At 40.1% G+C, this 25,889-nt stretch overlaps 1 protein-coding gene across 1 annotated transcript in view; it reads right to left on the minus strand.

Moving 5' to 3' along the window:
- Nucleotides 1-25,889, minus strand: part of ANKFN1 (ankyrin repeat and fibronectin type III domain containing 1) — a 148,392-nt gene that overhangs the window by 31,863 nt on the left and 90,640 nt on the right. The window contains exons 9-15 of the mRNA XM_029929194.1: nt 22,594-22,693; nt 22,152-22,284; nt 21,573-21,689; nt 14,280-14,495; nt 4,532-4,698; nt 1,706-1,856; nt 12-180 (exon numbers count right to left, since the gene is read on the minus strand). Coding sequence (XP_029785054.1) covers nt 12-180; nt 1,706-1,856; nt 4,532-4,698; nt 14,280-14,495; nt 21,573-21,689; nt 22,152-22,284; nt 22,594-22,693 — 1,053 coding nt within the window. The remainder of the gene's footprint in view (nt 1-11; nt 181-1,705; nt 1,857-4,531; nt 4,699-14,279; nt 14,496-21,572; nt 21,690-22,151; nt 22,285-22,593; nt 22,694-25,889) is intronic.

Raw genomic sequence — 25,889 nt, forward strand, 5'->3', positions numbered from 1 at the left:
AGCTACTATACCAAGTTCAAACATCTGAAGAGGGAGGTTAAGAAACCCTGAGTGTGGGGTGTAAGGATTATTCTGTCCTGGGGCTGTACAGACGTCGTCTGAGGCAGGGAGCAGGAGAAGAAAGGACACATTGTGACCCATTTCCAACACCTCCTGTGTGTAGAGGCGGAAGTTCCTTGCCTGCAGAGGGACACGCGCGGAGGAAAAATAGGAGAGTTACAACATGGCACTTACATAAACAACACCAAACTGGCATAAAACATCTAACAAAATTACACGACTTCAAGCTTGGAATTTTTATACAACATAAATATTAGGGTTCAGCCCATTTAATAATGCTATATAAAATCAAGATTTAAGGCAGTAATGTTCCACATAAACTCTGAAAACAACATTTATGCTTCTTATAAAAGCAGAAAATGATTGCATTCTGTGGGCTTCTCAAAATGATGAATATAATTACATGAAGCAACAAAAATGGATTGAATTAAAAATCTACTAGTTTCAATTTAAGTTGGTTAAGGGGGAAAAATGTAGTTTCTGGCCAAGGACTGAAAAAATTTTACAAGTATCCCAAAAAAAATGTTGTATGCACTCTCAGGCTGTTAGGCAGCCTTCTCCTTCTCCCAACATGTGTGTGTAGCCCAAGAGTCACCAATGAAATATGAGCTGCTTCAAACCTGCTAAGCTCAAGAAACCCTTTAATAGTATCTACTGTCACAAGTAGAGCTGGTATTTTTTTTTCTCCTCCTGAGTACATGGCCACCCCTGGAATAATCCAGTTGCTCCCCTAGTGCCTTTATGGCTTCTTGTGCAGTTTATGCTTCATCAATGTTGGCTATTTTGGACTAACCTTGCAGTACTGACTTATAATCAGAACAGTACCCCAATGGAAGAACACTTGGACTCTCTAATCTGTGTCCCTGTGTCCATGGATCAGAGGCCAATTCTGGGTTGTTGCTCTGTTATTTAAGAGAGCCAGTCACTCCTGTGATGGTCTTCCTATTTTATAGGCTAAACATGCTTGATTCTGTGTGTGTGTGTGTGCACGTGCGTGTGCACGTTGGGGAGAGATAGTGAACCTAGGCCAAAAAGCAAAAAAAGAATTCAACCTAATGCTACATCATGTTAACTTACTAGACAGAGCTTAATAAACTTTTACTATTCTCTTCTGTGCCAACAGTTTTTCTTGAAGCTGCTTATTAGTGAAGGTTAGATTTGTACATTTCAATTTGGAGAAGACAATAATTTTGACAGTAAATTCTCTGTTTTTGAAAAGACTGCATGGCATACCCTTGCCATTGCTATTAGATTATACTACCACCAGTCTGATGTTCTTAGACAAATCATTTGTACATCTAACTATGCACTTATTTATTTGTTCTCCTTGACTTGTGCTATCCTGAACCTGAGACTTGGTGTCTTTTCAAGGTGGGCCAGCCAGTGACTTTTCTTTGTTTGACTGGACCATAATAACGCTGGATACAGAGACCTTGGAAGAGGCCAACAAGGAGGAGATACAGAAAAGGGGCAGAAGTGCAGTCTTTGTCCACTTGTAGGCATCAAAGTGTGCAGCATGTGCAAAGTGGTATTTAAATCAATGAAAATAAACTAATATATCAGGTTTTTTAACCTCTTGAGTTTTATACCACAGTGCAGTCTCCATTAGCTGTGAAAAGAAGATAAAAATGGTAAAGACTAGTACCTGGTGTGGAGGTATATTTATCTGCTTAAGGAGCGCTTTCACTGCCGTCTGGAGCTCGTAGAAGAACAATCGCATGGGGCAGTCAGAAGTATGATCCACACTTTCCATAGATTCAGAGCCAGAAAGCTTTTGGACCCATTCCCACTCCTCTCTGTATGTTGAGTCAAGTTAAAATTAGAAATACAACAAAAGTTCAGAACACAGCTCAGAACATTTTTAGTGTATATGTCCAGAACCCATATAACCAATTTTTGGTGGTTAAAACTCAATACAATTCATAAAATTTGAACTTTTTCTACCAATTGGAGTTTAAAATGAGCTCCTCTCCCCCGATTTAAGCTTAGTTCACCTATCAAACCATATATACCTCAGAACAGCAGGTCTAATTTGTATCAGTTTTTGAGATTTGAGCTTTGAAATATTTGCTAATAATTTCCTGACTGTCTTCATTTTTCTTTCCCTGGAGATCCTCTGTAAGTTCTAAGACCCTACATTTTACCACAAGGGCATCTGCTGGTTAATTCAGCAGTTGGGTAACCACAGGACTCCGGTCCAACTCAGGCAACAAACCACATGGCACATTTCAACCCCGGCCTGTTGTAATCGTGGGGACTATTTTGGTTTCTTTCCCCTTCCAAGAGCTTGAGGAGAATCACAAACAGGAACACCAGACAATTCCAATAAAAGGAACCAGGGGACACACATCACTGCTTCCATCCTCCTTTCAGACCAGTCATCTGTGTCTTTCTTCTGTGTGCTCTGTAATCCTTCCTAATGAACTTTTCCAAATGTCACACGGAAGGGCAAGGAAAAGAATGATGGTGGGAGAAAGCACATCTGGTTTGTCCCCCAAAGGCTGCTCTTCAAAAGGATCTTGAAAAGATCAAGGTAAATGCTTCCTGGGAACAGTGTTTCCACAGGTATCCAGCACAAGTCTCTAAACACATTCATTTGGCCCAGTTTCTCCTCTTTCTAGTTCTGCAGGGAGCAGCACTATGCACTCAGGAGCAGGCTAGAGAGCATAGGAAAGCTCTCCTCTCTGGGGACGGAAAGAGAGGAGGTGCTAACATATGTTCCCACTCGTGTGAAAACTCTCTGAGGGCTCCCCCCAGTGGGTTTACCAGCCTGGGCTCCAATCTGTGTGTCAGAAAATGAAATCCATTGTGGCATGAGCTTTTCATCAGAAAACAATCTCTTTTAACCAACTACCCTCTTGGAAAAGTTTCTGTTTTCAAGATCTCTGTTTCATTTCAATTCCCACACTGGAAAACACTATGGAAAATCTACCCTATTGTCCCAATAAGAGAAACAAAATAAAAATTAAATCCTACTTCAATCTGGGCATGCTGTTGACTCCACAAATAATTGAAATCTTTGAGAACCTGCTTGGGAGTTAATTTCTTTTCTCCCATCACTGATATTGAACTAAATGAGGGGGTTCTGACTGGCACAAGCATTCACAAAACCTAAAGGAGCACATTGCTAAAACAGCATCTGTAATCAAATTAGAGAATAACTTACCAGTAGGTATACCCTGAAACATCTACCACTAACTGAGCAGTTCAGTCTGTAAGGATGAGGGAGATGGAACTGGCAAGAGTGAAGGCGAATGGGATCTTTTGTAAAAATGAGACTTGGATCCTTGTCAAGGGGAAATTAGTTGGTATAACCACCAAAAGATAGAGTCTAAACCTTGAAGACACAAATCTAGCAAATGAATGAAAGTAACCATTGCTGAGTCAACCCACAATAAGCCATGTAACCTCTTGGGAGGGACTGAGAAGATAACCAACGTTGGTTGTAGAAGTGACCACCAGATGGCGGACTTACAGTCTAGGTATAGTTGATAAGTGAAAGATGAGCATATGGCAGCTAATGAGTTCTTTGAAGAGATCATCATCATTCCCTTCACTGTCCTCAAATAGTATTTAAAAAACATCATGAGACACTATAGTTAATAAGCTCTTGCCACTTTATTGGCCAAATTTTAAATGACCCAAGTTAGAATCTCTTTTGGTTAAGCAAATCCATAGGTATAGCTAGAATCTGGGGATCTCACTTGTATTCTAAAGCCTGACGATCCTTGGAGAGTTCTTTTTCTTTTCTTATCTATTGATAACCTTTTTTTTTGTTTGTTTGTTTTTTTGTTTTTTTTTTTTTTAGGTTGGGCACAATTCAGTTCATTATAGTAGACTTTCAGAGGCATGTTGGAAAGATATTTGTAATTCTGAGCCAGATTACCAAGATTGGGCAACTTTCCGAAAGCTAACAGGGTAATTCACCATAATGCCAAACCATAGAGCAGTTTCCAGAAGCATGGGCCTTGTTACTTCTTTTCTTCTTTAGAGAACCATAAAGAGTACAGGAAACATACACAGTCCTCAGGTCAGAAGGCTAGGGGCGGGAAGAATAAGGGCAGGGGGATTCCTTAAGGGGAAATCAATTGCTTTACCAGAACCCATTTCCACAAGTGATTTTTTTAAAAATGACTTATTAAGTTGTAAGGAAAAGATACTTGAAATAAAAATGTTGAAAGAAAAGGGCATCTATTCATTACCCAATTGAGTGTCAGTTGCACAATGAATAATATGGAGAGGAAAGTGAAAGGGGCTTGCCTCTCCTTCAGTTGGGTTACTCCTTCCACTACCAACACCACAAACCTTCCTTATCCTAATGTTAAAATGCAGCTCTGCTTCTGCCCTGGTGCTGTGTCTGGGGACATCTCACCACAGAAACTACATTGGGTCAGTTTTCTCCTGACACATCAAATCCATCATTTGAGCCACTGTTTCATCACAAGGAAAACCCAAACCCCTCATAACATACTTGGAAATGTTATTGTTTTCACGGATCTTCACGTGGCAGAGAATGTTGGGTAACTTTTGGGTAACTAGAACTTTGATCTGATCCACAGAGCTACACAGCTTTAGGTAGCCCAGATATAATCCAGGAGAGAGACGCTGATGGCTCCTTTTGTGATAAGAGAGAATATCCTGTAGGGTAAAAAATAAAACAACACATAGAACACCTGAAAAGGCAACCTCAAGAGGCACCTGGGTGGCTCAGTCCCGTAAGCATCGGACCTCGGCTTGGGTCATGATCTCCCAGTTCTTGAGTTTGAGCCCCATGTCTGGCTCTGTGCTGACAGCTCAGGGCTTGCAGCCTGCTTCAGATTGTTCTCCCCTCTCCTTCCCTCTCTCCCTCTCTCTCTCTCTCTCTGCCCCTCCCCCTCTCACGTGTGTGTACACGTTCTCTCTCTCAAGAATAAACAAATTTTTTTAAAGGAAATGGCAACCTCAAAGCCTTTTCCTTTCTTAGGTGTGCCATGTCATAAATCAAAGGAGCTGTAGCTAAGTCATTAGGATAGAAGCCTTGGATACCACCGTGGATATTGGGGGTATATTGGTGGTACAGCCAGTCTTAGCTTCAGGAGAATTATCCTCCAAGTCAGGTAATTAGTCATTAGTATAGACTGCATGCATCCTATTCCCTTGTTTCCTGGGCTGGGCTAGGTGTGTGGGTTGTGATTGGGAACAGGTAACTAGAAAACTAGAATTCCTAGATTCTGTCCTTGCAGGGCTTCTTGTCTAGCAGTGGGAAAACAGAAATTTGCAAGTGGAAAAGCTGACAAAGCAGCCTACGGAGCTTCATTATTTCAGAATGACTGGTATCTAGGAAAAGTCTATTGTAAATGATGCCATTCACAATAGGACCAAAAATTTACACAGTAAGTAGAAAAACAAATATTTGGTTGATTCTTTATCTTGAGAAATGAAACAAAAAGCAATAGCACCAGATTATTTATCTTGTATTATTATCACTTAAGTTGTAGTTATAATTATTCATTAATTCATGAGGCTGAAGAAAGAATCAAATATTGATTCTTTTTTTGGCTTAATTTTTTAGACTAAAGTATGTGATAGCTGAAACGCTATTACAGTGATAATGACAAGCATATTTTTGAAAGAATATTTGAAATCTTCATATTTTTTCCCCATGGCATTTAAAAAATGTGGATATTCAGGTCATTCTCATCAGTTCCTTGTTCATTTTGTGTTCTTCAGTTGTTAACTGGCATGCCACTGCTAGATTCTTAACTGTCAATCACTTTGACTGTGATTTGATTAGATCTCCACATCATCTTCATCAGCTTCATGAAATTCTGCATCTTTTATAAGATTTTAAGCTTCACCTTGTAATAGATCTGCCTTGAATTTGCATTGTATTTTCACACCATGTTACTCCACAGGCAGCAGAGACCGACTGAAGTTTTTGGTGTAGCAGGAAAGACCAGCTTGGTTAAGCACAGAGGGACGTTTGAGTGCAGTCTTATTTTATATGTGGTCAGCTCTCCAGTGAACTACTTTAGTTGTGACTTTTGCTTCCCTAGACGACTGCAGGCACTCAGATAATGAATAATTAGAAATACATATCACTAGGTAAGACCTTTTTTTAAGCATTTGGGCAGTGGCAGAACTGAACCACCAAGTTAGGAGTGGCAAGTCAGGGAAGAATTCCTATAGGCCAGAGTTTAGCTTGATTTTCAAAGGACGTAAAAAAGAAGGAATCAACCTTACCATGAAGTGCAGGGAATATTAAAAGGAAGAGAAACCAAACATTTAAACTTATCCAGAATTCTATATGGAACAGAGAGGCCTTCCTTGACCTGTATACTCTGAAGGAGTAATCCCTCCTCTGTAGAATTAACCATCTGTAACACCTAACATACACTATTGTGTGTATGTGTGTGTGTGTGTTTTAATTTTTGTTTATTTTTAAGAGGGAGAGAGAGAGGGCATGAGTTGGGGAGGGGGCAGAGAGAGATGGAGACACAGAATTCAAAGCAGGCTCCAGGCTCTCAGCTGTCAGCACAGAGTCCAATGCAGGGCTCAAACTCATGAACTGTGAGATCATGACCTGAGCTGACGTTGGATGCTTAACTGACTGAGCCGCCCAGGCACCCCCTATACTATTGTGTATTGTCTCCTCTGTCCCATCCTTTATCAAAAATACTGAGTTCCACAAGCATATTGTAGTATAGAGGTGGAATTTAAGGAAAGGTATTAAGCAGGCTGTGTTGTAGCTTATGAACAATAATAAATTGTATCATTTATCTTGAATGTATCATAGATAAGCTGCTATATAACGATTGCCACTTCAGATAGCTGTGAAATTAGGTGATTAACTAGTTGTTACTTAACCTTCTAATTTCTGTATAAGTCTAATTACATGAAACAGAAGTTGGTGTTTTGATTTTTTACTTTGCTTTTCTTTTTGGAGTGTCATTGTAACTACTGTATTGTAAATGATGGAAAAAAATTGCATATGTTAAAAAAATATGAAACTTTATAAAGTAAAAAAAAAAATTCAAAAAAAAAAAGTAAAAAAAAAAAATACTGAGTTCCAGACATTGCAGGAGACACTGGGGTTTCACGTGAACATGATGTGATCTTTACTTTTGAGGAGGTTGAGAAAAACAGATGAGTAAACAAATGATCACAGTATTCTGAAATCAGTTTTATAATAGAAGCAATGGAGGCCTACTATGGAAGGAGTACTTATGTTTTTTCTTCTTTTATGTTCTTTTCTTGAATCAGACTATGAATTTAATGGCAGGGCTATTTTTTTTTTAATTGCTTTGTGTCCTTAGTACTCAGTGCTATTTCTGTATATAATAGATAACACAGCACATGGAAGTCAGGACAGGTCCCTAAGCCACAACATAGTAGAAGAGCAGAAGAGTGACAAAATAAGAATGGTCACAATTGGGAGGGAGGCATAACTGGTAGGTACAGAAAAGCAAAGGCTCATTAAATTTTATAGTATTTGGCAAAAAAAAGACTAGAAAAATTGGATTTTTGTGATCAAGAAGGAAGGAGTTTTATTAATATCAAGAGATGGATTAGGCAGAACTTTTTGATGTCTTCTATCTTATCTCTTTAGAAAAGATCACAGGTGAATAGTTGACTGAAGGAAGTTCAGTCAAAGTGAAATTTTGAGAAACGAACAGGTAATAAGAGACAAATGAGTGAGAGAAGGAAATGAGAGAAGTTAATGAGAGAAGGGAAAGATGGAAGTATTCAGATCAGCAGAATTTGATGATATGCGCCCTAGGGATATTTGCTGTACAAGCAGATGTGGCCAGCCATAAACCCACAGGCCATTATTTTTGAGAAGTGATGGAGAACTAGAAAAGTCCCCAAAGACTAGAAAAATGCAAATACACCTGTCTTGAAATAGGAAGGGGAGAAACACAAGATGACCTTAGTAATTAAAGACCTCCCACTTATTGATCTTTGGGGAAAATGAGAAAGAACCATCAAATAATCAATTTGCAGTCACCCAGGAAATCTTGAGGCACTAAATAGGAGTCAACATGGTTTTGTGAAGGGTCAATTATATAGACAACTTTAATTTCTAACAGCAGAAGAACAGGATCCATAGACCAGGGAGAAGTAATCTGTTTCAGGATAATCTGGGAGAAGTAGAATCTTGACCACATTAGTTTAATAAGCTGACTCTCTGGGTTGAAGATTTGTGGATGATGGAGATGGTATGGGAACGGTGGACATATTGAGTGATGGCCCAGTGGGGAGTGGTTCTGAGGGCCCATTTCTTTAGCTTATTTATTGATGCTCCAGACCAAGAAATGAAGAATGTGTGTATCAAAATTGTGGGTCCCAAATTTGTTATAGTTTTGATTTTCTAGAAAATAGTAATAAAGCCTTGAACGATCCTCTGTACTGGAAAAATAATTAGAGTTGAAACCTAATAAGAAAATGTGCTTGTAAAGACCCAAACCCAAAAATACAAATATAGGATGTGTATAAGAGAAAAACATGTGAGGGTGAGCACTAACCACAAATAGAATGAGAGCTAGGAACATACTGTGGTAATGTAAAAACTACTACCATTCTTAGGTGGTGTGATTTACTCTTTCATTCAATGTTTTAAAAGACGATTACTCAGCATCTACTATTTGAGCATTTGTTTTCCTGCCTTTACTAGTCATTTATCCTTCATTAATCAGAATGTTTTTGGAGCCTGAGAAATGTATGGGAAGAGATAGAAATTGTCCCATTTGCATAATAATTAGAAAGTCTCCTAAACCAAATCAAATGCTGGTGGGCTTGTATATTAGCTGATTTAATTCCTAGCCTGTATTTCTAGCCTTTACTTCCATTATAGTCCTTTTGTGTCTCTTATATCCAGCCAAAAGGGATTGCTTTTTTCTCTCTCCAAAATGTCCTAATCGCTCTTCTTTGGTTCTCTGTTGGTTCATGAGTTCACTCATTCTACCAACTTTTATTGGGCACCTACTATGTGTTAGGTATCATACTAGAATATTAATAACTTCAAGATGAATAAGATGTGATCCTTCCCTTCATGGTACTCAAGTTTAAATGTGTGAGAAACGCATGTAGCAAGTTTTCTAACTCCGTGTGATAAGGGTTGTATAAGGTCCCAAGGGAGGGTTGTGGACCCAAGGGAGGGTTAGATCTACTCTTCCACCTTCAGCCTCATTTCTTTACCATGCACTCTATTTAATTTAAATCTCTCTCTTTAATTTCTTCCTTTCTTCTTCCTTTCCTTTCTTCTTTCTCTCCCTTGCTTCTTCCCTTTCTCTCTCCTCTTCTTCTCCCTCCCTCTCTCCTCCTTCCTCCCTACCCTCTCTCCTTCTCTCTTTTTTTCTCCACCTGTGAACTTAATTTACCCTTCATGGCTTAGCCAAATGTCACCTCTTCTACAACGCCTTCCCTGATATTTCCAGGGAGAATTAATAGCTGCTTTGTCTGTGCTCCCATAGTACGCTGTTTGTACTGCTATCAGGCTCTGGTTTAATTCTGCCTTGTATTACCTTGATTTGTTTACAAGTCTGTCTCCCTCCCTTGACTGAACTCCTTGAGAGCAGGGACCTTGACTTATTCATTTGTTTTTCCTATAGCACCTAGAAGAGTTCCTGGCACCTAGTTGGTGCTGAAAAAATGTTTATTAAATATGAAGTGAGAGGCCCAGAGGTGGTGGGGTGTGGAGCTGGGCCTCAGGGAGGGAATATGCTGTGCTGGCTCAGTGACCAGGAAGAGGGTCTGTCCAGCCACCCTCCAATGACTAGGTGTCCTAAGAGTTTGTTAGAGGAATGACAGATGCTTTTCCAGTAACCACAGGGCTTTAGTTTTGTACAGGGGATGGAAACTGAATTGTCCAGGGACAGCAAAGATCAGAAAACGGTGGCTCAGGTATTTGTGGGCCCAAGATTATATGGATTGCAAAGAATTTAAATTTTCTAAATTATTTTCTAACTTTTAAAAATGAGGACATTTTATTCAAACCTCTAGATTTTCAACTTCTCTTTAAAAATGAGAAAACATTCAACATTAGGACCACTTTTTTTTTCACTGCAGTTGGCTGTGGCTGAACGGGCTGTTCTTTACATGGCACAAGGGCCCTCCAGATTATTGTAGTATCTGTTACTTCCACTTGTTCCTTTTTTTAAAATTGAGATATAATTCACATACTTAAAATTCACCCTTTTAAAGGTGTTTTTTCCTATGTTCACAAGCTTGTGCAACTCTCAGCATTACCTAGTTCCCAATTATTTTCATCACTTTCATTCATTGGCTGTCATGCCCCAGTCTTTCCTCCCTCTGCCTCTAGAGCCACTCATCTTCTTTCTGTCTCTGTGGATTTGCATATTCTGGGTATTTCATATAAATGGAATCATACAACATGTGGCATTTTGTGCCTGGCTTCTTTCACTTAGCATGGTGTTCTCAAGGTTCATCCACTTTGTAGCATGGATCAGTACTTCACTCATTTTTATGGCTGCTTAATATTCCTTTATGTGGATACCACTTTTGCTATCTACTCATCAGTTGTTACACTTGGTTGTTTCCACTCTTTTTATGCTATGAACACTGATAAACACATTTTTGTGTGAACCTAATTGTTTCTCATATGCAGCTCAATTGACTCATTTTCATTCATCTTCCTGATTCCTGTAGTTTTTGATCCCCACGTTAGGGGCTGCTTTGGGGGTAGAAAAAGCAGAAATGTACTGAAAAAAAGAAACAACAACAGAATAGGGCAGAAGAGGTAGTAGGTCCTGGCATCGTGGGTATGAGAAGACACAGGGTGACAGGAATGTGTAAGGAGAAGGAGAAGGAAAGCAGGGCTAGGAGGGGACAGAAGGAAAGCTTTACCACATCCTCTCTAGGATGATACTTTTTGTTTTTTTTTTGAAGGATTCAGAGAAAAGGAAGGGGAGGGTGTGTAAAGAAGCTTGGTAGAATGGGAAGGGTACCTGACCGGGTGTCAGAAGATTTGGAACCTAGTTTTATCTATGCTGCTTTTGGGCTAATATGACCTAAGGAATTATTTCTCTGAAGTCCATAGCTTCATCTGTAAATGAGACACAGTGAAATTACCCACTCAATCTCACTGGGGTTTCATGAAGATCAAATGATATAGATGTGACAAAGTGTTATAAACTTGAAAATATAGTGCAGATATGAAAGATTAAGCTTCAAAGAAAAGTTCACCTGTGAAGTTTCCAGTTATTAAGGTGACCCTGGAGATCAGTGTCTGGGTAACTCAGCACCTGAGAGGGGCCTCCCTATTGGAAATACTCTCACTGCCAATTAGTTTGCTCAGAGGGACTCTAACTTGTCCATAGTAACTCTTTTATCCTTCCCAGGCAAGGGTGTAAAGGATTTCTCTCTTTTTTCTAGATATGAGGAAGGCCTGTAATGAAGGCCTGGGACTTGAGAGGGTCAGGAATTTGAAAGGGTTAGACCTGGGAGCTTCCCTGGGGCCCTAGGGATTAGTAGATTAGTTATGGGCCAGATTTTCTTAAAGCCCTTATTTGTTTTGAAAACCTCATTGCAGACCATACAGTTTTTATACAATTTCTCCTTAGTTCTTATGGAAACATAGAGGGAGTGGTCCAGTGCCCCCAGTGGATGATTGAGTCAGTACCAGGGTCTTGTGGGAAGATAGGGATGGGAGGAGATGACCTCAGTGTGCTCTGAGGAGGGCCTATCATTGTTTGTATTTTTCTGAGTAGGGATATAATAACAATCACTAATGTTTATTGGGTGCCCACTTTGTGTCACTTTTCTCATGCTTTACATATTAACTCATTTGCTCTTCCTTAGAACACTATGAAGTAGGGTTTCTGGCAGAGGAGGAAACACAAGTGTCAGAAATGAAATATCTTGCCTTAGTCACATTACTAGACAAGGTGGAGTCAGGAAGCATACCCAGTTAGTCACATTGCAAACTGGTGCCTCAATATGTGTTGTGATATGATAGAAAGAAGCCCCAAGTTTCCAATCTGAAGACCTAGTGGTCATCACTCTACTGACCACGAGAAAAGACAGTGGTTTGTGGCCGAGAATTGTGGGAAGTACCCAGCCTGCTTTGGGCAAATGCCAAGACTTGTCACTACTTTCATTTTGAGTTGGTGGGGCCAACTCCTGACATAATTAAGGTCTAGGAGTGAATGGATACCCGTCCTAGTAGTTTATCCCTCATTTCCTCTCTAGTGTAAGATCTGTATGGGAAGGAGGGGGGAGAGGAGGAGGAGGAGGAGGAGGAGGAGGAGGAGGAGGAGGAGAGTGGGGGTGGGTGGGAATGACATCAAGCAGAAATGTACCAGTCAGCGGGGGTAAATTTTCCACTTGGATCTGTGTGGAAACCTGATCTTGCCTCTATTTTTGGTCTCCTTTTCTAACAATCTTTTGCCAGATTGGAATTTTTCTGCACCTGTAACACATTTTTAATGTAATAAGTCTAGGAGAAACCAGGTATTCTATCATGCTGGGGCCTGTGCTGTGTTTTTAGGAGCAAAGGTAGCCCAGACCCCAGTTTATCCCTATAGGGGATTAGTGTATTAGTCACATGTAAAGCTCAATTTATTGTGATTTTTAAAAAATGTTTCTTTTAGCACTTGCTTATAAAGGGTGAAGAGGGGAGCGACGAATGTGTCTATGTTCCCTGTCTCCACCTCCTACACAGAGACACACACACACACACACACACCCTCTATCAATTTCATATGAACCCAAATTCCATAAAATCAAAGCCAGAGGTATTGGCTTTGACCAATTAGCTTACCTTTGCTACACTGGACTCCATTCTGGTTTGGGTTAGTGCAAGGAATGGAAAGGTAAGATTATTCTATCAGCCACTCCTCAGTGGGGAATGAAAGTAAGTTAGTGGGCTGGTGGCTTAGCTTTTTAGGGTGATCATGAGTGGCTACTGGCATCGAGGCTTGGGTTTGGCTTGTTTATGTGGGACGGAGCCCTTCCTTTCCCATCACTCCGGACTGGCTGTCTTGTGGATATATGCCAGACTTCAATTAAGGCAGGCGTTTCTGCCAGCTTTTCTGCCTAACTGGAGGGTACCATCGAACTCATCCCCATGACTGGGTTTACAAAAGGAAAGAAAGGAAAAGAAAGGCAAGGATAGGAAAGGAAAGAAAAGATGGAAGGAAGGAGGGGAGGAAGGAAAGAAGGGTGGAAGGAAGGAAGGGAAACAGCATGAAGCCCATGCTCACATAAGAACACGTGAGAAGTGTGGGAGTGTGGAGAGAGTGCTGGACTCAGGAGCAGAAGATGTGCTTTGTATGCCGGTTATGCTGTCCAGCCTGAGTCTTGCTCTAAGCGGCCTGAATTTTGCATTTTGGTGGCTATTCGGTTCTCAGGTGAATCTTTCGTTCTTTTATTTGATCTCCAATCCCTCATAACTAAAATCCTAACTCCTGCCCCAGAATGTGATGGAATGTAGCAGAAAGAAGCCTGATTCCAGCCAGAAGATCTGAGTTTAAGTTTCAGTCCTGCTATTTTCTAGCTGTATGCCCAGGGGCAAACCCAGGTATTTTGGGGACTGAAGTGAATACAATTTTTGGTGCCTTCTTTAAGGAGAAGAATACGAAATTGTGGAGGTGAAGTTGTTAGGATCCCTGCCAGGGCACTGGTAGGGGCTTATGCAAGTGAAGAGCTGAATAACTGACGCTTCATGAGCGTCACTAAACCTGTCTCCCTGTGTGGCCGTGTGTGGTAGAATCTCTTTGAGCCTCAGTTATTTCATTCCTAAAATGGATTTAATCATGGCTGCCTGACCCAGAGGAATATTAGAAGGAACAAATGAGTAAATCTGTGTAAGAGTGTTTTTGTTCATAGTGTTTTATACACACACAAACACACACACACACAGAGTCTAGAAATGTATTAATATAGTCCCTTCAGCTGTTGGTTTAATGTTTTGATTATACTACCTGTAGACCCCTACTCAAACATTTGTCTCAACGTTTCTCATTGGTTTATTGGTCAGGGCCATTTTCAGGGTGCTCACTATATTTGCGTTGCTTGGCCAATTACATATCTGGAGAGTGATAAATAATATAAGCTTCTGAACCTTCCCTGTGTGTGGAATACAAAGAGTGAAATGCTTCTGGGCCCTCTCTACTCCATCACTGCATTTGTAAATGGCTCTTAGTGTATTTCACTAACACCTCAATAGTTGTGTTTGGAACTTTAAATATACAGTACTAGAAAACTGAAAGACTGCATACCTGGATGGTTATCAGTAAAATGTCTAAGGCCGTTGGCTCCTCAGGTGTTGACAAAGACTTCCTCTGGCTTTGCAGCTTTGAGATTTGCATCCATTTGCCATTAAGAAATGAGTAGAGCATCTCCACTTCTCTGATGGTGACTATGAGGATGTTTCCGTGCCGGTCTGTAATAGGCTCATAGTAAACTCTTCCCAAGTTGTGTGTTCCAAGTGAATTCTAGAAACAGAGAGATTTCTAGTAGCTTGGATGATATTGTGCAAACAAAGCAACATAATTAGAACAAAAGACACTGAATAATTATCTGATGTTTCTAAGAAGTTTTTTTTTTTAAAAGCAAACTTAAAACTAGAATATGTGGCACCACAGAAATGGACTTAACAGAAGCTCCAAGAAAATCTCTTCACCATAAGCTTGCAAAGATTATAGCAAGAGGCACAAAAATTATGTTTTTTTAAGCAAATTCAATATCTGTAAATATCTCTTACCCACATAGACACACCAGCACATAGACCTCAGTTACCAGCACTTGAAGAGAATCCCAGATGTTTTAAAGAAAAATGCCTGATATTTCAAGTATGCCACTTGTGGAGTTTCCAAGAGATCTACAGTAAGCTGGTATGAAGTGGGGTTGTTTAAAATGAAGAAGTGAATTGACAATGTAGTACATTGTACAGGTCCCCAAATGACTGCACATTCCTTTCAAGATACTTTAATTGGGAGATTGGCCTGGTTTGACTTACCTGCATTTCAGGGGTTTCTATTTATTTAAAATTACGTTAAAATTGTTTGTAAGTTAGATCAACTGAAGCAGACAATACTTTTAGAAAGGTAGGAAGATAAAGATGCCACATCAGATGTGGAAGGGCCCAGGAAGATGTTACTAAAATAAACAGTTTTAAGAATATGCAGGGTTTGAAGATTTCTAACCTAGAACACTGGATGAGAAAGATAAAGGATCCTTTTATTTTGAATATCTGTGATTTTTCAGAAGTATAAATAAATCATCTCAGAGCTTGCAGCTGTTATTAGCGAGCTCAGATAAATGCTGATGCCAGCCTTTGCAGGAGAACCAAAGTAGAACTGGAACTTGTAAAAGTGACAAAAATGACCTAAAACTGAATGAGCCAGCAGGTCACTCTCTACAGATATGAAAACATTGGAAATGTTCCTTCCAGGTAGAGACTGTGTCTTGTGTCTTGTCTTTTATTTTTCCTCATGAGAACTGGACATCTAAGTAAGAAATTTCACAAGTAATTATTGAGACATAAAAATGTATTGGTAGGATCATTATTTTTTAAAACAACCTGATCATTCAGCCATATTATTCTTTCAAATAATTGACCTCCAAATCTTAGAGAAGTAATTGGGCAAGGCTTTCAATCCAGTCCTCTGTAGAACTGCAGTTTTATATACAGGCAGTTTGCTGCAAAGTGATACTGGTAAATAAACTGGTGAACTGGCTGTCACAAAAAAGAAGGCCTGATTTATAGCATATGCCAATTTCTGTGGTGTAAATGTTCCCACTGATGCTAGCCAATTTAAAACTACCAAGCTACCAAGAGTTTGACAACAGGTTTTCAAAATTCCTGAATCTTCAACAGCTGGCTCTCCTGAGCCAGGACAAGCTGGCTCTCGCACGCTCCTGCTGCCAAGCCTTCAGTTACACGGGTGTTGAGTTTCAGGGTGAGCTGCTGTTCAGTAACTCTTAGTCTACTGAAGAATTATTTATCCTTTTTGGCCCAGAGTTTCATGATCTAAAATTAGGAGTCATCCCTTATGCTAATCCTTACCTTACTGAGGGTCTGGAGGATTAAGTCAAACAATGCTTGAGAATGTATTTTGTAAATGCCCCAGTTTCATACAAATTAGGGTGTGGGCTTTCTTTACTACTCTAATTAGAATCCCACGATGGCTTACACTTACTCATTTTCAAGACTCTACCAAGGTTTTATTTTTTCTGGGAGGACTTTCCCAAGTCTCTCAGAATTTACCATCCCTTCTTTTGTCTCCTATTGATTCCTATGCAAACTTGTATCTTAGTGTGATTCTGGCTTTCCTGCATATTGATATATATGTCATGAGATCATGGTTGTTTCATTTTTGTGTCTCTGGGCTCCTTGCACAGTGCCTGGCACATCGTAAGAGCTCAATAACTCTTTGTTGACTAAATTGACATTTTATCATTAGGACATTGGAAAATATTGTTTATTTTGGACCACAGCTGGTGGGGATTCATTGAATGAGGGAGTCATTTCAGTTAAGCAGAGTTATCATCAGTGATGCACCATTAGCTTTGGATATGTTGACCAATAGTTTGAATAAGAAAGCACTAAAAGTCTTCCTGAAATTTTTAATTGATATCAAATTGGGTTGGATGGCTAGCTCGGGGAGAGTCCAATTTCAAAGTAGAATATCCTTCTGAAAAAGGATATTCCAAGAGGGCAAATTTGGGATTCTTTAGGACCTAAAGGAAAACCAAACTATCTTAATACCTTTCATGCTATGCAGTCAAGATTGGGAGATCGGGGGACCCTGAGAATCCTACACATTACAGAGGAATAAATGCCACCTGATGGCACACAGGAATGCATCTAGGTTATAACGAGAACAAATCACAGCACTATCAGTAAGTCTCAGATAGATGCATACTATTTAGAGACCTTTATTCAGCTTAGGGTGACATGAGAACTTGAAGGAAATCTAGGGTAGAGTTATGAAGGCCTGGAAAAGGAGAGTAATATTATGGGGAAACTTTTATCCCCATTCTTGAAAAATGAAAAAGACATGGTATTCTTAAGTTGTCACCTGGCTTTTTACCCACTAGTACTCATTTCTAAAGCTACAGAGGAGGAAAGTTTAATGTAACCCAATCTACAGTGTCTATGATTACCGTATTTTGAGGATAAGTAGTTTGGATACCCCTCAGTGTAAGAGCAATGTACACTCCTGCCTCTTGGGGACTCTGTTGTTTTCCTAAGGGTGGGAAAAACAGTGTGGGGTCTTGGCCAATTATAGGTTTTCTCATCTTATTATTTTTAATCCATATGCTGACAGATAATTGTCTTTCCTCCTGCTTAGATAATAGTAGTCAATTAATTACTTTCTTTCAAATAAAATCTAAGATCATTTCTAAATAGTCTCCAACTGATGCAGAATAGACTACTTTTTCTTTTTAAACTATAAATGTGGATAATTTCTTCTATTTAAACTTTCTGTCTGCTTTTTGTAAAGGAACACATAATAAGATGATAAAATATTGGAAAGAATGTAGGCTTCAGAGTTACACAGATCTGGATTTGTATCCAGACTCTGCTACTTCCTATTAGTGCAACCTTGGGCAAGTTATTTAGGCCTCAGTTTTATCATCTGTTAAATGAATATCAATAATAATACATTCTTGGGCCGCCTGGGTGGCTCAGTTGGTTAACTCTCCAAATCTGTTTTGGCTCAGGTCATGGTCTCACAGTTTTGTGAGTTTGAGCCCCATGTTGGGCTCTGCACTGGCAGTGTGGAGCTTGCTTGATTCTCTCTCTCTCCCTCTCTCTCTGCTCCTCCCCTACTCACACTGTCCCGTCTCTCTCAAGTAAATAAACTTTAAAAAAATACTACATTCTCATTAGGATGTGGTATAGATTAAATGAGATATGGTTTGTAAAGCACTTATCACAGTGGCTGGCATGTATTCTGTGAAATAAATGAAAGTTGTTGTTTCATGATTTTTGTTTATGATTATGTATTAAAGGACTTCACTATAGGGCAGAAATTAGAAGACAAGGCACCGGGTGCACAGTGCTTGGCTACTCTGACAGAAGTGTGGAGAACGGATTGGAGAGTATTCACACTGGAAGCAGGAGCATAACTTTGGAGGCTTCTGATCTAACTGGAGTAATCAGGCAGGGTAGTGATGCAGGAAAGGGGAGACAGTGCAGGAAACCAGACGTAGGACCACAGGATTTATGTATGGCTGAGGCCAATCAAGCTTTTTTTTTTTTTTTTAAGTTTTTATTTATTTGGAGAGACAGAGAGTGTGAGCAAGGGAGGGGCATAGAGAGAGAGGAAGAGAGAGAATCTCAAGCAGGCTCTGCACTCTCAGTGTAGAGCCCAACACGGGGCTCGAACTCATAAACCGCAAGACCATGACCTGAACAGAGAGCAAGAGTCAGACGCTTAACCAGCTGAGTCACCCAGGTGCCGCATATGTTTTTACTTTCCTCATCACATTGTAAAAAATGTTAGATTAGCAAAGAGACCTAAAATATTAAGTAGCAATTTCCCCACATTCAGTTTTCTTCCTCTTCTGAAATGTGTTTCTGCCTTGTCACTCCCTCCCCCCTGCCTAAAAATAGAATGTGATTTCACTATTTTCATCTCTAAAAATCAGCAAATAGTTTGGGCAATAGGTCCTACAAAAAGAAAAAAAAAGATGACAGTGACTCCAGTTAAAGAACCAGGCACCTAGAAATGTGAAGAAGAGGAGGGAGTGCATAGCAGCACAGCAGTGCTCTGGCCTTTTGGCCTTTGATGGGTGCTGTAAAGGGTAACTGTTTACTTACTGAGTACTGTTTACTGGACACTATGCAGGCCTGGTGAATTATTCAGGGGTTAATTATCGCTTGAGGTACATTTCTGTGGTTTCCTTTTTCTTTATGGTAAAATAGAGTACCCCCAGGTATAATCTTTGGAGTACAGGGGTTGGAGGGACAAATATATTTATTTATCCAACCAGTACTCTTGTAATAAGGAAGGATGAATGAGAAAGTGGAGTTAATGCCAGGGGGGCTTTTCAACTTGGTGGTGGAAAAAGAATTCCCATTTATTTTTTAATGAATTATACAGTGAAGTCATCACCTGATATGGGGATGGAGATTATGGGGAAGGGATAGGGGTGCAAGAGAAAGCATGTTTTAAGTAGTTGCCTTATAGTTGGGGAAATGAAATTAGTAGAGAAACTGAATATGATCACAGAATTGCAGCCATGAATTTAATAATAAAAAAACGTTAGCCCCCTTTTATGGTGACTTTTATGCAGCAATGTGCAAGTACCCCAGTACATGTTGGATTCATCCAGGCTTGGATTTTTCCAAATAAATAATATGGGGGGAGACAGTGGCCAGAAATTTAGAATATTTTGAAGGGAATAATTAGGATGGGGCAAGGAATCTAAGCTGGACAAAAAAGAAAATGATATCAGAAGGGGGTTGATAAATTATGAAATATATATATCAGGGATCAGGGAAATCCAAAAGCAGTTTCAATGAGACTAGTTAAGTAGGGGCACGCTGATCATCATGGCTTCTCTCTAGCCCTTCAGCATTGACTATGATGGCCATACACTTCTCATGTTACTGATATCAGGTGAATGTGTTCTAGGAATAAACAATCCTATTTGAAAAGTTGTTCAGGGGTGCCTGGGTGGCTCAGTCGGTTCAGCATCCAGCCTCAGCTCAGGTCATGATCTCGCGTTCGTGGGTACACGCTCTGTGCTGACAGCTAGCTCAGAGCCTGGAGCCTGCCTCAGATTCTGTGTCTCCCTCTCTCTCTGACCCTCCCCTGCTCACGCTGTCTCTCTCTGTCTCTCAAAAAATAATAAAAAAACATTAAAAAGTTTAAAAAAAAAGAAAAGAAAAGTTGTTCAGTCTGTGATCCAAGCATGTCTGGGCTATATGGTGGGTTACTAGAGAGTCCATTGGGATGTCTGAGTCTCCTGAGAAAGAACTTAACTGATACCAAGGAGCCTCCTGGGAATGAATGTTCTCCTGAGGAAAGAACCGTTTCAGGTACAGTGGCTTGTTCCAACTCAAGCTGGTCAATGATGAAAGGAAGGGTAGCTTTGTTTTTAAGGTCTTTATTATTATTTTTTTAATGTTTCTTTTTGAGAGAGAGATACAGAGTGTGAGTGGAGAAGGGGCAGAGAGAGACAGAGACACAGAATCTGACGCAGGCTTCAGGCTCTGCACAGAGCCTGATGTGGAGCTTGGAGCTCAAACTCATGAGCTGAGAGATCATGACCTGAACCGAAGTTGGACACTTAACCGACTGAGCCACTCAGGTGCCCCAGGAAGGGGAGCTTTGAATTCAGTACAATCATCATGGCCCAGCTCCAAGAATTTCCCTTTGAGTTGAAGAAGTTTTGAAGTCAAGAGTGCATTGAAATTGAGAACACTGTTTGCTAAAATCTCTGAGGCCTCTGAACACACAAGACAGTAACCTGCCTGTGCAATGGAGTATAGCACAGAAGGAGTAAGAGTTGCCTTTCAGAATTATTATAGCAACACAGTAATTATTACTATTTCAGGTGGCTGAATTGTTATTATTTTGTGGGTCAAGAAATGAAGTTCCTGTAACTGCTGATGGGGGTGGAGCCACAGAAAATTTTTTTTGTTGTTATGATCCTATTTTTATGCCTTGGCTGGTATGGCCTGGCCAAACACAGCTTACATAGATTCCTGTTATGTGTATTTCTGGGGTTTATGTAACTGACAGCTTCGTAGGTAAATACCCATCACTGATAAAGACTCAGTGATCTCTTAAAGACTCGAGTTCCATGTAGCTAAGAACCACAGATTCAGCTAATACCAGAAAACAATGAAAGGAAAACCCAGAAGAACTTGGTTAAAATTCAGTGTAATTTCTAGGAGAGGCTCTGTAGCCTACTAATATTCTTGCAGGGCTTGGGAACCTGATCTGATTGGGCTAATAATATGGAAGGATGAACAAATACAGGATTAAAGTTAAGCTTCTAAGAGTTTTCTTTCTTTCTTTTCTTTTTTTTTCTTTCTTCTTCCTTTTTTTTTTTTTTTTAAGTAAGCTAAAATGTGTGCAAATTCCTGTGCTGTAGCAGAAGATCAAGCCAAGAAACTCCTCAAAATATCTGCTGGTTTCTTTTTCCATCTCTGTGCACTAACAGATGCAAGGGTGCCAGAGCTTCATGAGTTTGTCAGGGGGTCCAGTCAAACTCCTCTTATTTTGCAAGTGATAAAACTGAGGCCCAGAAAGGAGAAATGATTAATATCAAATCCAGAAGTGAAGTCTCACCTCTTGTGTAGGGGGTGGGGGGGGGTCAATCCTAGACTCTTCAAGAGAGACCCTTGTTCCTTGTCCAGAAAATTGCCAAAAGCACAGACTCCCTGTGTGAGCAGATGTGCATCTCAAATGCCTCAGAAGCCGTCACAGGCTTAGGGATCTGGAAGAGAAAGGGGTCCATCCTTTTCCTTTCCAGGTGGGCCTGGTAACTGAACTGACCGAGTCTTTCGAAGATTTCCTTGGAATATGAATTGAAATCTGGCCTCTCACCTGTAGCTGGGCTGTTGCCGCGAGCATCTTCTGCCGAGTCTGCAGCGCTGTGGATGAGGACATGGAGCTGGGCATGCTTTGCCTCAACCACCGTATATCTTCCCACATACAAGACAGCTGCAAAAGAAGTCACGAGGTCACATCACCATCCAAGCCAGTACATGATTTAGCTTGTGGCATCAAAGCACAAAGCAGGGAAAAGGAAACCTGACCCCTGATGTTTGTTCTCCAGTCCATTTTCAGATACATGCAAAACAACTTTTTGATCTCTGTCCAATTGGAAAAAGATCTGAATGTTAATGAAATAGTCAGAGCCACAGTTTGGTATTTGCCAAATGATCCCATAACTCAATAGTGGAGACACATTCTGACAGAATGCAAGCTTCTTTGCTTTGAAAATGTACTGTAGATGCTACTTTGGCATTTTTTTATGGCATAGGGCATATAAGGGCAAAAAGAAGACGTTTGAGATAATTTCCTCCCACCCCAGTACTTTGATCACTGGAGACTCCCCAACAAAGTTTGCAGAGATTTATGCACAGAAACATTGGTGCAAAATGAAATCAGAACTCAGTCTACCTTTGTGAACCACAGAAAATCCTGTGTAATGGAACTGGTGTGAGAGTCATCAATTTCAGCAATTGGTATTTGATCTTCATTGGTGACTAACATATTGTCTTTGTAATAAAATATAACAGCTATGTAGAGTCCCCTAAAAGGAAAAAAGCAAAAAAAAAAAGGTCTTCAAATGTCTCCTCTACCAAGCTTGAATCCTGGAAAAACATATTTTTGGACATGATAAAAGATCATTTAATTCAACTGTGAACACAATCTTGCTAAGTATCACATGTTCACAGACTAGCACTCAGAGAACTTACTATCTTGCCCACATTCTCAGGAGAAAAGTGAATCTCATACTCTTAATAACAAAGAGGAAATTTCTAGCGAGTTTCTACTTAGAACCCAAACCAGCTGATTCCTGAGAAGGTAAGACTTCCTGGAAAAACTGCATAGGACCTACCGTTTTAAGGTCTTCACAAACTTATTTGAGGAGTGGAACAGGTGTTTCAGGCTCCTTGAGACTGACTGCTTGCGGCCCGTGGTTTGTAATTTTGAAGTTTCTGAAACACCAAAAAAACCCCACAACAAACCCAATATAAATTCCATTGACAGAGTAACACTCCCAGTACCTTCTTCCCACCTTCCCTGTCAGTATTGCTTATCCTCGGTTGCATGTAGGGATTCAACTCATTCATTCTTACAAAAAGCTCTTATATCTTAAGTTGCCAGTGGTTAACTCAATTAGTGATCAGTTCCTCAAAAATGTTGGAGATGAGTAACATTTATAATTCTAGGGGGACCATGTAGGCATTTTGCTTATATTTTCCAGTTGAGCAATTGATTATAATGTGGGATAAAAAGAAATGGAATCAAATCCTTTGCCCTCCTCCCATTGCCTTTAATAGTCACACATTTCTCAATGCTGGCAAACTTCTTACTAGTCCACACATTTCATTACATTTTTTCCCCACTATACAATTAATATAGACACAGTATTGAAAGTTTGGAGAATAGATAAAAAGAACAAAACTCTACCCATATCATCTTGCCATTTTAGTAAAACCACTGCTACCATTCTGGGGCAATTTTTTCCAGTGTATATATTGGCTTACAAAACTAACTGTAGGCATAGGTTGTGATTATCATCATTACTATTCAGAAGAAGAAACTGAGACCTAGAGGTTAAGATGGATTGCCCAAGATTAAAAAAAAAAAAAGCCAGTACCCAGAAAAACTGAAATGTTAATTTACTGAACAAATATTTATTTGTACAATACTACATACAAGGTTCTGTGACTACATTGGGGAGCAAATCATCCAGTGCTTCTGGTCATCTATTCTACTTAGAACCTGGAGATTTCACTGATAAAACTTGCAGACTTCTCCTAATAGTCTTTATAAATAGTACTCCATGCAGCTGAGCTAATGATCACTGATTTCAGTTCTCATGTTCTATGTAATGAAAGGAAGTTGAGATTGTTGGGGTCATCACCAAACTTCGGACAGATACGTCACAGGGATGAGAACAACATCTACGTCACTGCTGTTAGGCGTGGGAACCTGGGTGGATGGCCCATGGCTAAGGCCCAGTGTGGCTCTGCTTACGGTCCTTTAGGAGCAGTTGGGGATATGTGGGCTGACACAAGCATTCATGCCAGCCTCTAACTAGTGCTGGTAATGGTTAGTCCTGACAGAACAAAGCAAATCATTTTTTTCTGACCTGAACACAAATGTGGCTGGTCATATCATGCTTGAAAATGATGCTGCTGGGACTTCTCTTATAGGCAGCATATTGAACATACTCATTACATACTACTCTCTCCCACAATCTCACTAAAACCAGAGTAAAGCAATAAAAAAAAAGGAAACTACATAAATCTATAAAGACAAAGAGATGGAAAAGGGAAAAAAAGCAAGTGAACTTTGGTAGCTGGAAAGCAGATGGACAGATGGATTTAGCAGATTTGAGAAAGATGAATCCTAAGCTAGTAGTGGAGGAGACTGAGAAGTAACCCGACTCACCCCTTGGGTACCACATACTGCTGGAAGTTGGGGATGAGGGTGGAGCTAAAATCAGAGGGGTGTATTGAAGTCCATTTAAAACTCAGTGGGACTTCTAGATCTCCTCTAACCTGCAGAGCTGGACAAAGACCCTTTCCCCGCTCTAGAAAAAAGCTAGTGGGTTATTCTCTGAAAAGCATAAAATTGGGTTTCTAGAGTGGGAGACATGGGGTGCAGTAAAAAATGGGGAGAGTAGTACTACACCCATAACAGATGGATTAAAAGAACATTTCCATACAGATTATTTCCCCATTGGGCTCTCAGAACCCTGGTGCTCAAACATACACCCTTCAGGAAGGACACTGGAGGAAACTTTTCTGGAGACTCTGACCAGACTAAGAGAATTCACGTAAAGCTTCTGACATTGCTTCCATTGGTTTCCTAAAGAAAAGGCCATGCCAGGGGTGCCTGAGCGGCTCAGTCGTTTAAGTGTCTGACTTTGGCTCAGATGAGTTCAAGGCCTGCGTCAGATTCTGTGCTGACAGCTCAGAGCCTGGAGCCTGCTTTGGATTCTGTGTCTCCCTCTTTCTCTGCTCTTCCCACCCTCAAAAAATAAACAAAAATTAAAAAAAAAAAAAAAGGCCATGCCAGATCACTCTACAGTGAAGCCCCTAGATACAGAACCCTATCCATGTGCTTAGTGCTTCCTAACAGCTACTGAGCTCTCTTCTCTTAATCTCAGTAAACATCCAGGACCACCAGGCAGTTGTGAAAAGCATCTAACAGGAAAGATAGAGGCCTAAACCAAAGAAATAAAAGGGCAGTTTAGAGGAGAGACCATGCTGACAGAAGAAAATATAAATGAAACAAAGCCTATTAACAGCCTCAGAGATTAGCAGAGGCATTGCAAAATGGATAGGAGTTTCTAAGAGAAACATTCGGAGAATAAAAGAGAGTACTGGAAATTAAAAATATATTATCAAAAACTGAAAAACCCAATAGAAGGTTTAGAATATAAGGTTGTGGAAATTTCTGAGAAAGAGCAGAAGGCCATGGGGATAGAAAACTAGAAGAGCAACACAGGATAACCTAGAAAGTTCAACATCAGACTAAGAGTTCTAATAGGAGGGAGCATAGGAAAAAGGGGAGAAATAATTCATTAGTCTAAGAATATACCCCATAATTGAAGGGGGTAGCTTTCCATCCTCAAAGGGCTTGCCCAATGGAGAATAATACATCCACACTACATCAGTGTGTTTTTTAAAATATTTTTAAATATATTAAGAGGATGAGGGGTAGCTATTGTAATGTGCATGTAAGAACAGGGAGGGAACAAATAGAGAAATAATCCTTCCTTAGGTAATGCCTCAAATTTAAAAAAAATCAAGAGTTAGAATATAAACATGTCATACAGAGACATGACGAAAATATAAAACAGATTTTAAGGTACTGAAGATAAAAAGAAACTTAAAAACCTTCCAGAGAAGAAAAAACAACAACACTGGTATCCTATAAAACCTCTGGAGTCAGAATGACATCAGACTTCTCAGCACTGAAAGCCACAAAAGAACAAAGCAACACCTTCAAAACCTGAAAGAAAATTATTTCAACCAAGAATTCTATCTTTGGGGTGACTGGGTGGCTCAGTCGGTTAAGCGTCTGACTTCTGCTCAGGTCATGATCTCAGGGTTTGTGAATTGGGGCTCCAAGTCGGGCTCTGTGCTGACAGCTCACAGCCTAAAGCCTGCTTCAGAT

Source organism: Suricata suricatta, chromosome 17 (genome assembly GCF_006229205.1).
Source record: "Suricata suricatta isolate VVHF042 chromosome 17, meerkat_22Aug2017_6uvM2_HiC, whole genome shotgun sequence".
Taxonomy (NCBI): domain Eukaryota; kingdom Metazoa; phylum Chordata; class Mammalia; order Carnivora; family Herpestidae; genus Suricata; species Suricata suricatta.